Genomic DNA, 15,457 nt, shown 5'->3' on the forward strand with positions numbered 1-15,457 from the left:
GAATTGTAGATGAAATGGTTTTGCAAGTCTGCAAGGAGTTTCGGCGATAAAAGCATCGATGAATGAAATGGGCTGGAGTGAAAAGGCGTATCAGAGTACACGTGCCAGTCTACTTTAGTGATATTATTTATTCATTTTCTTTCTGCTGCCGAAATCTTACGGAGGAGGAGGTTAAGATAAAGTCGAAAAGAGACCTCATCTGAAGGCGCTCGGCGTTCCAATCAGGCCCCATACCTCGCTATCCAGTCCCAGCCTCTCATCGCCCTCCAAACCTCGTCCTTTTCGCCCTCCCAAGCTTGAAGGCAATCTTTCTCTCGCTCACAAATCTCCCAGGATTTAGCTGTTCGCTGCCTCAGCGTGACTGTGCTTTGAGACGAGAGGGTCATCTTGTGCGGGGCCTGAGACATTGCGAGACATTCTGCAGTCATGGCTTCTCTCCAGGCCGTTATCACCGCTTCCCCTGCCTCCTTCGCTGCGTCCTCTAGAGCCGTCTCCTCCCACTCGGAGACTGCTGCCGTCTTGGTGCCTTGCGCCAGCATTTCCTCCCGAGGCGTGAGCACTTCTTGCCTGGGCTTTGTTGCCTCCAGCGGGCGTAATGCTTCGTTGAAGTCCTTCGAGGGCTTGAGGGGTTTGAATGCCAGTGGACCCACCTCCGCCGTGGAGAGCCTGAAGGCCGAGAGAAGAAGCAATGTGGTTGAAGAAGCCGGATACCAGCCTCTTCGGGTGTATGCCGCGAGGGGAAGTAAAAAGATTGAGGGGCGAAAGTTGCGAGTGGCAGTTGTCGGAGGTGGCCCTGCCGGTGGATGCGCTGCGGAGACTCTTGCCAAGGGCGGAATTGAGACATTTCTCATTGAGCGAAAGTTGGATAATGCTAAGCCATGTGGGGGAGCTATTCCCCTTTGCATGGTCGGAGAATTCGACCTGCCGCCCGAAATTATCGACCGCAAAGTGACGAAGATGAAAATGATTTCGCCTTCCAATGTTGCTGTCGATGTTGGTAAGACTCTGAACGACGACGAGTATATTGGTATGGTTAGGCGAGAGGTGTTGGACTCGTTCTTGAGGGAGAGGGCTCAAAAGAACGGAGCGTCCATCATCAACGGGCTGTTCTTGAGAATGGAGGTTCCCAAGGATAATGATAGCCCCTATAGGCTGCATTACACCAATTTTGATGGCTCTTCGAAGATAGGAACTCCTGCGGTGTTGGAAGTCGATGCTGTAATTGGAGCTGACGGTGCCAACAGCAGGGTGGCCAAGGACATTGACGCTGGTGAGTACGACTACGCCATCGCTTTCCAAGAAAGGATTAAGATTCCTGAGGATAAGATGGAGTACTATGAGAACTTGGCAGAGATGTATGTCGGTGACGATGTGTCGCCAGACTTCTACGGGTGGGTGTTCCCGAAGTGTGACCACGTTGCAGTCGGAACGGGGACGGTCATCAACAAGCCAGCCATCAAAAAGTACCAGACGGCCACGAGGAACCGGGCGAAGGACAAGATTGCCGGAGGAAAGATCATCAGGGTTGAGGCACACCCCATTCCGGAGCACCCAAGGCCTCGCAGGGCGAGCGACAGAGTGGCGTTAGTTGGGGACGCGGCTGGATACGTGACGAAGTGCTCCGGGGAGGGTATCTACTTTGCTGCTAAGTCTGGACGCATGTGTGCTGAGGCTATTGTGGAAGGCTCCGCCAACGGAACTCGTATGATTGACGAGTCAGATTTGAGGACATATCTAGATAAATGGGACAAGAAGTACTGGGCAACTTACAAGGTGCTGGACATATTGCAGAAGGTTTTCTACAGGTCCAACCCTGCCAGAGAGGCATTCGTCGAGATGTGCGCCGACGACTACGTGCAAAAGATGACGTTTGATAGTTATTTGTACAAGGTGGTGGTGCCTGGAAACCCATTGGACGACCTGAAGCTAGCAGTTAACACTATCGGGAGCCTGATCAGAGCCAATGCATTGCGCAAGGAGTCTGAGAAGATGACCGTATAGGTGTGGCGCTGGAAATCTTCTCAGTTGATATTGGCCAGTCCTCCTGGAATTGTAAAATTGTAGTGGTATATTCCGAGGCTCCCGGGCACGGCTCTGGTTTTGGTAATCAATTTTGACTACCATTCATTTACTTGTAGAACAGAGTAAGTATCCTTTTAGTATCCCGGGATTAGGAATGCTAGATAATACTTTGCAGCTAATTTAACCGGCTCTGAATTTACTAAGCGTCCTGCGCGGTTTGACACATCCTGAATTCTAATTCTCTCAGATGTTGTTCCCTTGATGGCGAAGTTGTTGAGTAGCGTTGATTGCTTGAATTATAATATGATTTGATGATGTACTCTCGGTAGTCATTTTTGATAAATGATCAACACATTCTGGCATTAGTGGAATCTGTGGGAGAGTCATCCACAAATGTCCGAATTGGGATGTCATAAACTACGACATCTCTCGACTTTGATACCTGCCTAGAATTGAAGTCATCCAACCTTAAACCCTGACTTTAGAAGTAGTAGTCATCGCTTTGTCACAATCAGACGATGGACTGAAATTTCACAATATCACAATTCGACATCAACAATTGCTTATAAATCTACAAGGCACATTTTGCATTACAATTGGCAAAATTGAAAATGATCAGCAATGTATGTACACTTCAAATTGACATTTGTGTACACTGATGATATGAAGATCAACAATCTGAAGTGTAGCTAGAATCTATAAAGCCATCCAGATATGCATCTAAGTTGTCGCTTAGAAGGCGTCTTCTAGCCAGTCTGTCCAATAAATTGTGTGTTGTCACAACACATACTCTTGCTTTTGGATGTGACAAATAGAGACCCGATTACCTAAATGTCGTTTGTACTTGCAAAAGCTTATCACAAAAATCGTAGTCCCTCTAATTCTCCGTTATACAAGTCGCAAATTTGTAATACTCCCTTAGCTTTTTGAAAGATTTGAGCCTGTGTAGATGACCGAGTGTGAGTGTAGTCTGCAGTGTTGGATCTTTAAGTTTTGATGGATTCCCTCTCTTCATGTTTCAGTTCACTGGTACTGTTCTCAAACTCTTTTCCTGCACTTAAAATCGAGAATGGCCTTTACGAAGATAAACCCGGTGGAATGGATGGTTGAATTCCAAGATTCTCACGCATGAAGTTGTCTCTCTAAACGAACATTGAACTAAGCAAGCACCTAATGTCTACATGTGCATTGGGGTTTCATCAGAAATATGTTCTTAACTAGGATCGTCTTTGAAACTCTTGCGCATGGATCTTTTCTGAAATTACTAAATAAGCGAAGATCACAACTCAAAAGCACGATCAACAATCATGCCACTTGAAGGACTTCTCCAGGTTTGAATGGTAACTGGTCTGTGAAACCTTTTCGATGGTGTCATCTAACTTCAAATACAGATTTTATTCTTTATTTTAAACCTAAACTTCACATCTTTGCAAAGAGCCAAGCTAGCAAATCAATCCAGAGGGAAGTTCAAATTTTCAACTTCATTGGTCATCTGATCGAGTTTGTTTCTTTGCAAGATATAAGTAGTGTTTGAACCCCATATATGCCTGATGGCCTATTCGTAAAACTTGTCCCGAAACTCAGAACAGGTTTCTGGTGAATCTCAGGAAAGGTTGCACATTGAGCACCTTCGCGATGGTGGATAACATTAAATTCACTTCTGATTTTTCTCATCAACATGCCAGCATAAGTTATCAATTTTGATATGATAGGTTTAATTTTGAGTGGCAGAATTTGGTGATCAAAACAGATTGTGCAATTGGCATATTAATGACAATCGCCAACATGCCTTTTTATCGGCTTACACGGTACAATCTTTGGAGGTCCACCCGATGCGATTAAGTGCGACGTCATGCTCAATGTAATGGTTGGCTTGTTGGATGTTGCCGACGATACTAGGATTTCCACTCTCACCCCGGACGATCGCCAAGCACCACACAGTGTTCATGTCGTTCATGTAAATATTCTCTAATCCCAGATCAAAGTCCACGGTGGCTCCCGCCGCATCGGCGTCAGTGAAGTGGTACGCCATGGTGGGCAACACGGGGCTCTGAACGCCAGCCAGGTCAAAACACAGCCTGTTGAGAGGTTTGGCCACCACAGCATCGACGGGGTCAGGCGCGACAGGATATGGAATGGCGCCCGCGATGCTCTGGTGCAGTGGGTCGTAGATCTCTGGTGCAAAGTAAGTCAACGGTGTGCCCGAGTCGAAGAGCACACCGTCCGTGCTGGCGAACAAGGCAGTGGGAATGCCGGCGTCCACACCGGCCACGCTCACGCCCACCATGCCCACCCAGTAGAAGCTCGGGCTAGTGCCCTGGAGGAGAGGCGTGTACACTAGGCCTAGCGCGTTGGTCGCGTCGCGGGAGCCGAACACGAGGGCCGACGTGAGCGTGGTGGCGGCTGTATAGGGCACCAGGCAGAAGGCGAACACGTCGAGATCGCCCCGTGCACTGAACTGCGATGGAAGCGAACCCCACGATGCCGTCGACGGACGGGAAAGACCCCGTGTTGTTGTTCATGCACCCTATGACGAAGCTGTCTACTACCGGCGCAGCGGCCGCCGTGTTCGTCACGGACATGGTCTCGGTCGTCAGCACCCCTTCAACCTGGCTCCCCCCCCCCCCCCCCCCCCAGGTAAAGGTACGTGGTGCGGCAGTGGTTCGAGTTCGCCTCGCACGTTGGGTTCACACCGATCTGCAACCAACCAGGATCAGTCCACAAATTGGTCGCTGCATTCACAATTAGGCAAAATCCTAGAACTGGAGGGAATGCCCTGAAAAACATTAAGCATCCCACGTCCACCCGACAAGCAGCGACCTGATGCCAGCCCCACCACAGCCTTTGACTCTACTATCGTTGATGTCAACAAGCTAGTGTGCATGCAGCTTGTCGAGCATTGGAACTTCAATGTAGGGAGTGGCGTGGAGGACCAATTCAGTAGGGAGGCCAAGTGGTCGTGGCTTAGGTAGGGCCTGCATTAGGTCGGTGAGGATGCCCCATGTGCTCCAGGGCGCTCCACCTCTACTAGGATATTGCCCCGCAATTATTATAACATGAATTCGTGTTGTGCTACAATTGGTCTTACATTGCTTGCTGTGCAGAGAGCGGGATCGGTGCAGGGCACATAAGCCTCGGAGCTGGAGGTCGTAGGGTCGAACTCGGGGTGAGGGTGGGTGGTGTAGCAATTGATGCAAGGCAAGCACTGGATCCACACCAAGTCGCTGCCGGTGTCCACCATGCCGGTGAAAGGCTGCAGTGGTGTGCCGAAGAAGAGCGGGATGACATACTCGAAGCTCTCTGCTGTTATCGGCGTCGTGAAAGCTCCCAGTCGGCGACCTCGGGACGTAAGGAGCGTTCTTCGTTTCTGGTAGCGCTTGGCAGCCGCCTGTAACCGCTCGCTGAGCGTGGTGCCCTCGGCAGGGGCGATGGGCGACAACGGGTGATCTCTGTGGATGAGATCCACTCGTATGCTCTGGAACCGCGTCAACATTTCAAATGCACAGAACGTTAGCTCAATTCAAGCTCAAAATGTGATGGAAGTTTACATACATTCAGAGCACTCGACTCATGGTGAGACATGGAGCTTAGTGATCAATCACGGAACCCACAAGCGAGTCATATAAGTAAACATCGTTGATCAGTGAAGCTTGAAAAAGGCCATGTTCGTTCAATATCGGCTGTTTTCACATTGCCAATTTCACTGCCAAATTGTAATTTCTCTATCCACACTAAAGATTACAGTTATCATATCATAGTACATCTTGGCAACCGAACTAGCTCACAAACTCACAACACATAATTGGCATAAAAAGAGACTCTAAATAATTGAACTGCACTTGGTACTTGCATCATGTTGATAGTTTTGCGAAATTCACAAGAAAAAAACCGCCAATATTGAATGAATGTGGTGTTCTGAGTTCATGGTTACCTGGGAACCATTTTCACTGGGGAAGGTAGTGGTGTGTTGATAGCTAGAAGCTGCCTGTGCAAAGTATGTCCAGGACGTGAGAACCGTGAGGAGCAATATGAAAAGAGCGTGTGAGCGCTCTTTGGCTACCACCATAGTGATTGAGAGGTGAGTACGAGGTCAGCTTCTGCAGGCTCTAGTTGAGAAATATTCTAGTGGTGGTTATCAGGGGATGAGTGGAGCCGAAATGAATGCATTGGAATGGTAACTTGGGGGCCTAGTGATGTTTGGAAGGGGCACATGGTCTTAGATCCTTCCTGATCATTACCGGTTTTGAGGGTCTATTTGGGATTGGAAGGAAGAATATGTTGCCGTCGGTCAAGGAAACTGGTACAAATATAAAATTCTATGCTGAATATTATGCTTTGAGGTCCGCTGCTACTGTGGTACCCATTCTGATTGTTTATGATTTTTGAACAAGAGGGCATGACGTCCGGGTGCACACTTTGTGGACACAAAAGTCCAATGATCAATTGTTGTGTCATGGCACTAATTGGGGCTGCCATGAGAAAGTTTGTGGAAATTGGTAGGCATGAGAAAATATCATATATACCCTATATGCTACTATATTAAGAATATCCTTGCATTCTTCATAATAGAAAATATACCCTTGGAATTTTTGATAATAGCAAATGTATTTTTAAATATGATAAGATATTACCAATTTGACAAAGGCGAAATCATGTTCATGGAATCTATAACTTTTGTTTTTTTTCTATATGGAACTCAAACCATGTGCTTTTATAATGTGCCTTTAAAGTTTACTTTGCCAAATTGTTAATTTGTGATTAGATTGCTTGTTCTACTTTCTTCGGCAATTGTAGCTCTCTTCTCTACAACCCCCTTATCATGAGTCTCCATTGCAGTCATAGTCCTCGGCACAATCTAGCCAAGGCATTGATGCACCTTTGATTATGATGCACCCTTGATTTGGTTTTGATGCACCTTTGATATTGGCTTTGATGCATATGCATGTAACATCACCAGTGTTATGACTATTGCCCATTCTCTTTTGCATCCAACAAGTTGTATGTGATCAAGGCTTGCTAGAACATCTTGTGTTGTTCTTAACAATCACCCATTTGTATTTTTGCATATTCACAATTGTCTCTTGTAGGGAGGTGTTAGGAAGAGATTGTGAAGCAAATTGAAGATAAAAATTTAGTTTGCAAAAAGTGATCAATTTCATTGCAAATGTTACAAGAGTTGGTTGATCTGAGTTGATTGTGTGCTCAAAGAATATATAAGCAGGAAAAATTTGGAGTGATGGTAGCAACACACATCTATTGATTTACAAAATATTTGGACGTCATCACACAAGTCTTAAACATTTTTGCTTGCACCACTTTTAAAAAGAAATATTGTTATAGAACTTTGTTACCTATTACAAATCAATTTGAAAGTAATGATTTTAGAAGAAAAATATTAAGGAATATAATCTTGATGTAGTAAAATATAAAAGATTGGTAGAAGAAATTGAATAGAGGCTCTTAAAAAAAAATCAAAATTTGAAAAAATAAATAAATGTTTTATTGATTTAAAAAAAAATAAATTATCTATTTTAATTTTAAAATCTTAAATATTAAATTTCTAATCTTAAATCTTATAAAAAAATTAATTCTATAATATTTTTTTAAAAGTTTGTTTAATAAAGATTAAATAATTAGTAAAAATATTTCAGATTATATCAATATATAATGATTAATTATTATTGAAAGTATAAAATATTATGTATATATATTTAAATATACTCAAAATGTAATTATTTTAAAATAATTTAAATAAATAAATAATTATTAATAAAATATTAATAAATATATTTTAAAAAATTATTAAGATATGATTACAAAATCTTAGGAACAAATCTATTGAATAATAATATTTAAGACTCTTATCTTTAATTAATTATAAAAGCTAATAAATATCTATCTATCTTGATTTCTATTTTTATTTTTTTATATAATAAAAAATTATTAAAAATATGAATACTATTAAGATAGTAAGATAATATTAAGATAATTTTATTAATAAAAATAAATAAATCCAATGTCTTAAATATATTATTGAAATACTTAATCAAAACTTATTTTCATTAGCATATTTTTATTATATTTCTATTTTTTAAATAATAATTATTTTTTTATTATTAAAATCTTCATAATTCAATTAATAACTTATTACTAATTTTTATAAAATAATTTAACACTCAATTATTTATAATCTATATATAAATTATAATAAGTTTTTATTATTGATATGTTTGCTTGATTTAAAATTTAAAATTTATTTTTTAGTAACTTAAATAAATAATTTTTTAATATAAAACTTAAAAAAAAATCATTTTTTTTTTTTTTTTTTTTTTTTTTTAGATCTTTTATTAGCTCTATGCATGAAGATACATCATTGTTAACAATATAAAAAATTATTTAAAATGTTGTTACTTTATGTCTATATATATTGAAATATTAATAATATATTATAATGTATATATATATATATATATATATATATATATTTATATATTGAATTATAAAATCAACCTAATTTTTTACTATATCAACTAATCACGTGATATTTGATGTAGAAAGGTTGATAGATTTAGACATGTGATTTTCATATATTTTGGTATAAAAATATGTCAATTGACATAATTGAATTTTATAGAAAGATATTAGCTAAGTAGTGGATGTGTTGACATAGAGATGCAGTGGTGTGTAAATAGCACATTATATGGTAAGCATGCATTTTTTGTTTGAATATCCAATTAGTTGTGATTTATTCATAACTACTTTATATAATTTATTTCTAAAATTTCTAATTTTCTATAAATATATATTATAAGGTTTATTTTTATCAAAGATGATACATTATTTTGAATTGAATATAACGTAATATCCCATTTTTGTAAAAATTCCAACTAAGAAAAGATTATTTTTGATATAAAGGATATAAAGAACTTCAGGAACTTGTTTTCTCCTTCCAAATTGAGATAAACATATCTTTTTTCAATTATAAGAAATAAGTCTTATCCTATTATTTTGATGCTAGATTATTTTTATTAATTAATATGGTATAATAACTTAAAATTGCTAATTATATGTTGACTTTTCCTTGAATTAATGTAACAACTAATGTTATTGAATTGTGTGGAATTAAACTTTGCCATGCATACATTCATAATTTTTGCAATGCCAACCTTTAGAGCTTTTTTAATAGATGTTTCTGTCAAGGACAAGAACTCAATGAAAAAGTAATTTAGACAAGTAAGCTTTCACTCAAAGAAAAGTAACAAAATATAAATAAATAAGTATGTATATTGAAAGAGAAACTGGAATGGCTATTACCAAAAGACAAGAAAACTAGAGACCCTTGAAACTAGACTGGAAGCAAGAAAGGAATTGATAAGAGTGAAGAAGGCTTCACTCTTGTCTCTATATATACTATCTAACTAGAGGCTACTTGGTAACGTTCTATAGGATCTCCAATATGTGTTGACTTTGTAGGACACATGCCTTGACTTACAAGGCAAGTTTTTCTACATGTGGGCCACATAGTTAGCTTGATTTTCAAGCTAACAATATGTGTGGCACATGGCCAACTTGTTGACCATGTTTCTAATCCAAAAAGTCAATTAAAGACACCTAAGAAGTCAAAGCAGCATCTATAAAGCTTCTAGGAAGCTTCCATATTAAATACTATAGAATTAACTTACTTTTACATACTTTTACTTACTTCCACGTATTTGTATATGTAATTATTAGTTTACATGAGTATGTCCGTGACAATTTCTTTATCATTATTTGCCTTATTAGATGCATATATAATCATTAATATTTTTTTAATTTGGAACATATGAATCTCCATATTCTTTAGCTTTTGTTCAAATAATATTATTGATTAATATTATATAAGGTATTTAGATGATCCGTATTTGAAACATTCTTCTATCAAATTTTGAATAGTACTTGAATTTTATTTATATCTTCTTCTAAATTATTAATTTTGTATGTTGTTTTGCTTGAATTGTCATAGATAGTATGTTTGAAATGAATTTTGATATGTTGGACATTGTTGATAGTACTTATTTTTGTCATGCTAAGATTTGAATTTATATTGCTAGAATTGAGCCATGAAAACTTTATCATATTATTTTTAAGAAAAGGATTTTCATGCATCTTCTTGTATAAGTCTTGCTTCTAAATCCACCATTTTTGATAATATACTGCCAATGTTGTTGATTACATTCTATCAAAAGTTCAAGAATTTAGAAGGGAGAATATAAAGTATAATTTTAAAAAGCTCTTCATAAAAAAAAGTTTGCTACAACTTGTGAGTAGGCCTACAATATCATAAACTTATTGTAGGTTCTTTTCTATGCTTTGTACTTCATTGAACTTTAAGGAGTGTAGTTTTTTTTTTTTTAATATTAGACTTTTTGTTGGACTTTGTGATTCAAATAAGAATTTTTATTCAGACCAAAGTAAATGTAGATCTTTGAAAGGATCAAATAATAGAAATAAGGTGATCTTTCTTTAAGAGTTTGAATATGAATAAGATGTCTAACCTTATTTCTTTGTCTTTTTGTAAGAATGTGGAGTTGATTGAAATGGCTAATATATAAATGTTACTTGTTGATTCTTCAATGTCTTCTTTTTCTTGGCTATGAGATGATGAAAATTATTTTTTAATCATTGGATTTATCTGTTGTTGGAAATGGCTATGCACAAACTTCTATATTTTCTTGCTTATTAATATTTTTCCTATCCAAAAATTCCATGTTATGTAATTGTTGATATCATTTAGCTTTATATTATCTATAAATTCTTTTATAATATCTATGCTGGTAAGTAAAGAATTTAGCTATGCTAAATAAATGAAAGCTATGGATTATGAAAAAATATAGTCTATGTTGAGCTACAATTATAATAATTCTATAAAAAAAAATATAAAATAATAATAAAAGAAATTATTCTAAATATGCCAAAGTAAAAAAGTTGATCTTTTATTTTGATATTATATTAGATTTAACAAAAATATATTATATCACATATATTAAATAATAATGTAATACAAAGTATTCTTTTTATAAAAAATGTATCATACTAAAAATATTTTATATGGCACACTTTGGTTTATTTTCCTAATTAATTTTATATTTAATTAACTCTAAATGATAAGTTTATTAATTTGAATGAATAATAAGTAGTGAAATGAGAGTGAATTCTTTCTAAGATCTAAAATCCTTCCAATCTACAATAACATAAATTCTATTACAATGTAAGATAGAGGAGACTATTACAAAATTAAGTAGAAAAAAAAAAACACAAATCAAACTTTACTAAGAGAAAGGAACCAAAGCCATATTTGATTGAATATCCAAATGGCCTGAGTTAGCTTTATTTATACTTTATCAAATCATCTTAGGACTTTTTAGAATGTTCCTATTAATAAGCTCTACTCAGATAATTGTCCTTCTAGAAGGTATTAGAAATGGACTCTACTTAAATAACCACCTTAAGTCTTTCTAGAATGTTCTGTGGTAGATCTTATATGAGCCATCAACCTAGCTTCAATTTTAGAACTTCTAAAAACTTTCCAAAAATGGCTCCAACTACCTATCTCTATGCGTCAATAATACAAATATCTTATTCATGCTTCATTACAATTAATCCACTCATATTAATGTAAAAGATCGTTGTTTTGCTATTGGTGGTATTTCTACATTATTTCTTAATAATGGATGAGATTTTGTATAGATTTTCATGTTGCATCATGGATTGAATAACCTTTCTAGAAAACTTTATATTAAAGTTACAAATATCAATTAGCATAATAAAGGTAGTAATATTATATTTTCAATGATAAGAATTTGATAAAAGTAAATAAGCAAGTGAGAATCTCTCAAAAAAATAGAAATAGAAGAGTTTGTATATGAAAAAAAAATTGGAATGACTATTGCTAAAAGACAAGGAAACTAGAAACTCTTGAATCTAGAGTAGAAACAAGAAAGAAATTGAAAAGACTAAAGAAGACTTTATTCTTGCCTCTATATATACTATCTACTTAAGATCTATGTGGTGACGTTCTATAGGCCTTCTAAAAATGTGTTGAATTTTTATGATACATATCTTGATTTAGAAGACAATTTTTCTATACAAAAACCACATAATTAACTTGTTCTGTAAGTTACCAACACATGTGGCTCATGAGTAGCTTGTTGACTAAGTTTCTAACCTAAAAATCAACTACAAATATATATAAAGTCAAAATATGTCTAAAAAGCTTCTAAGAAGGTTTTTTTAAAAGATATTATAAAATTATTCTATTTTTATCTACTTCTATTTATTTATATAATCTAAATAATAATTACAATAAATATATATCCATGATATTATTTCCCTTTCTAGAGACGAGTTTGACAAGGAGCAGTAAGCATATATTGAAGAAGTCTAAGATGCAACAAATTATATTTGCCATGTACTTCAATCTTTATTTTCTTTGAAGGTAATTGATAGGTTCTCTCAGCCATTGATAATGTTCCATTCTAAAGCAGTGTTATAGGGTATAATTTATAATTTGAGAATACATGGGATATCTAGCTATAGAGAATTTAGTTTTAACTTATTAGCTAAGCTCAAATAAATGATTTATTCTACCTTTAACATATATATAAAGTCTTTGTATAAGTATAAAATTCACTCTTTTATCCAATTACAAGATGGCCTTAATTACGATTTACTTATATTAGGTGGTATAAAGTGAAATTAGCAAGAACAAGAAAAAAAGAAGAAAAACACAAAACAAGTGGAACAAGTGCAATCAAACAATTGTTCACTACAAAACTAGTTACAGTCTGTTCTTTGAGTTTTTATCCAATAAAAAATAAAAAATAAAAGTAAAAAATATATTTATAGAAATTTAATTTTTTAATCTTTCTAATAGTATAAGAAAAATGGAAATCCAAGTTATTATAAATAAATTATGAAGGTTTGAAAAATAACAAATAAATAAATAAAAAATTAAATATATATTTTTTTATTTCAAGGATAATTTGCTTAAGAGATAAGGAGTTTGAGCCTATCCAAGGCACACAAGTAGTATATATTGGTTGTCTAAAGAGGCCTTGAGGCCTTAGTCTTATCTTCTTATCTATACCCAAGGTGCTACAATCCATACACAATTTGTACACCTCCCTTCCTATAAGAATTAGACTAACTGCTTATCCTTCTATTTTCTATTAGTAAAACTCATTTTTTTTCATTTTTGACTTTACCTAAGATCCTTGAATGGCCTTCAAACCTTGCTCCATTTCTTCATAATGGCTCCCAAAGTAGTAAAACTCATTTTTATCAAAGTCTAAAAATTCTTAAAATATTCTAAATAAATTCTATATAAAATTTAAAATTTCTTATAGTGATTCTATAATATTAATATCAATTGAAGGCTATAATTTCTTATCTTTATATATTTTATATTAATAAAATAAATTTAAATCTATTATAAATCTTACTTTTTATTGAATGAATTAAAAAGACATGAGGTTCTTTCTTATGCTTCTTATAACTACTAACTAATATTTATAATTTTTTTTATAAGTAATATGTATAGATAGAAGGCCAATATAAATATTGACCTAAGTAACTATTTTTTATTACTTAAAAATAAGTAAAAATCCTAAACTAACTAAAATAATTACCTCTAAGATTACTAAGACTCCATTTCTTCTCCACTAATACTATTCTCCTTCATTTAACATCCTCTAAGTATATCTTTATCTAATAATTGTAATTTTGGCACTCTACATGCATTCTTTTGTCTTAAAATAATTAATAAATTAATTTGATGATTCATACTTGGCTTCCAAAATCTCTTTAGTTTTATAAAATGTCCAAATTATAGCAAAATTCTTCAAAACATATTTTTCTTGCAAAATATTTTTTCTTTCCAAAATTTAGAAATTCATATCTCTTGATCCAACTATTTAATTTCTCTCAAATTTTTAGATAGTCTAGGACATACTCTTTGGGTTTACTAAAAAAAAAAAAAAAAAAAAAAAAAAAAACCATGAATTCACTACCAATCTTCTGGCATCTTAAAAATCCTAGCACATGTTCTAAATCCCTAATCTTGAAGCACCTAAGTACTATTTTTTTTATATCTTGAAAATCCTAAATAAAAATACTACAAAATTTGTATATAAAATTTAACAACATAATTATACATATTTTTGGAAATTTTGAGTCAAAATCTTATCAAATTGCTCAAAAAATAGCTCAAAATACAATCACTAGTGAATTGAATTACTTACTATACTTAGATTTGAAGAACTCGCTTCAACTTCCAATATCTCCTTCATTCAAACTTCAAATTCATTAAGTAATAAATAAAAAGTGTAGCCAAGAAAGTGCTCTCTTCAATTCTAGTCACCAATACTTTATTGCTTTTTGTATGCATGCGTTATGTTCAAATAAGTGATAGTAGATACAAAATCATCACCTTAACTTTGAGCATCCTTATCATTTTTGCATAAATTCCGAATCATCCAAAATTTGTACTAAAACCATAGTCAAAAACCTAAACTTCCCGATCTTAGCCTTCAAAGTTTGAATGGCTTCAAAGGAGTAATTTTAATTTCGAATAAAGCCTCAAGCAACCTCCTTGAAGCCCATTGGGCATGATTTTTGGCCTATAGGAATGGAAATATTCATCATCCATCTCCATTCATTCACATGGATATCATAACTTTTATTTTTGCTATCAAGACCTCTTTCTTATTCTTTTCTTTATAAGATTTATATAATATATGTCCTAAACACCAAATAAAAGAAACAAAATAAAACTTTAAGATTCATCAATGTCTAATAAAGGTAACTTTAAATATTTAAAAGTTACTATCAACCAAAATTAATTTTAAAAGCCACTATCAAAAGAAAATAAAGTTATATAAAGTCTAATAGTGGTTTTTTTAAACAACCTCTTTTTAAAGTAGTAATTTAGCCACATTCTACAATCAATTAAAATGCACTTATATGGATCTTATGATGTTATTTAATAAATTATATATCAAACATATAAATACAATGTTTTCACATGGTAGCCGAATTACAACATGATAGTAGAAAGATCACCCTATGATTTGATTATTGTTGAAACCTTTGTAACTTCTTTCAAACAAAATATTTGTAATACCATCAAGAGTCATACCTATTTCCAATAAAATCACCAAACATTGAGAGTCTTTCCTCAAGTCATGATACTAAATGCATTATATCTTACCATCTATTCAAAAAAGAACATGTTGGTATTAAAGTCTTCAATTCTTTACGTTGTTTTGAAGGCTATAATAATTGCAATGTCTTATTTGGTAAGTCAGCAAATAATGGCTCTTAAGTTGAATCCATTGTTTTTTGATTCTCTATCTTTATAACTCTATAATTCTATAAAAACTACAAAAAAGGTAAAAAA

General features: G+C 34.5%; 2 protein-coding genes across 2 annotated transcripts; one reads left to right on the forward strand and one right to left on the reverse strand.

Annotated features, from left to right (window-relative positions):
* The first annotated feature begins 362 nt into the window (after positions 1–362).
* LOC112295439 (geranylgeranyl diphosphate reductase, chloroplastic) lies at positions 363–2,245 on the forward strand. Its single transcript, XM_024547040.3, has one exon. It carries the CDS (start codon positions 427–429, stop codon positions 1,999–2,001), a length of 1,575 nt encoding a protein of 524 aa, XP_024402808.1. The 5' UTR covers positions 363–426; the 3' UTR covers positions 2,002–2,245.
* A 1,433-nt stretch (positions 2,246–3,678) lies between these two features.
* On the reverse strand, positions 3,679–6,174 carry LOC112295572 (aspartic proteinase nepenthesin-1). Its single transcript, XM_090244536.1, has 4 exons — positions 5,954–6,174; positions 5,111–5,497; positions 4,632–4,719; positions 3,679–4,542 (listed from the first exon to the last, which is right to left on the reverse strand). The coding sequence occupies exons 1-4, from the start codon at positions 6,086–6,088 to the stop codon at positions 3,824–3,826; spliced, it is 1,329 nt and encodes a 442-aa protein (XP_090100662.1). The 5' UTR covers positions 6,089–6,174; the 3' UTR covers positions 3,679–3,823.
* Positions 6,175–15,457: the final 9,283 nt, after the last annotated feature.

The sequence above is a fragment of the Physcomitrium patens genome, chromosome 18 (genome assembly GCF_059467195.1).
Source record: "Physcomitrium patens ecotype Gransden chromosome 18, ASM5946719v1, whole genome shotgun sequence".
Classification (NCBI taxonomy): Eukaryota; Viridiplantae; Streptophyta; class Bryopsida; order Funariales; family Funariaceae; genus Physcomitrium; species Physcomitrium patens.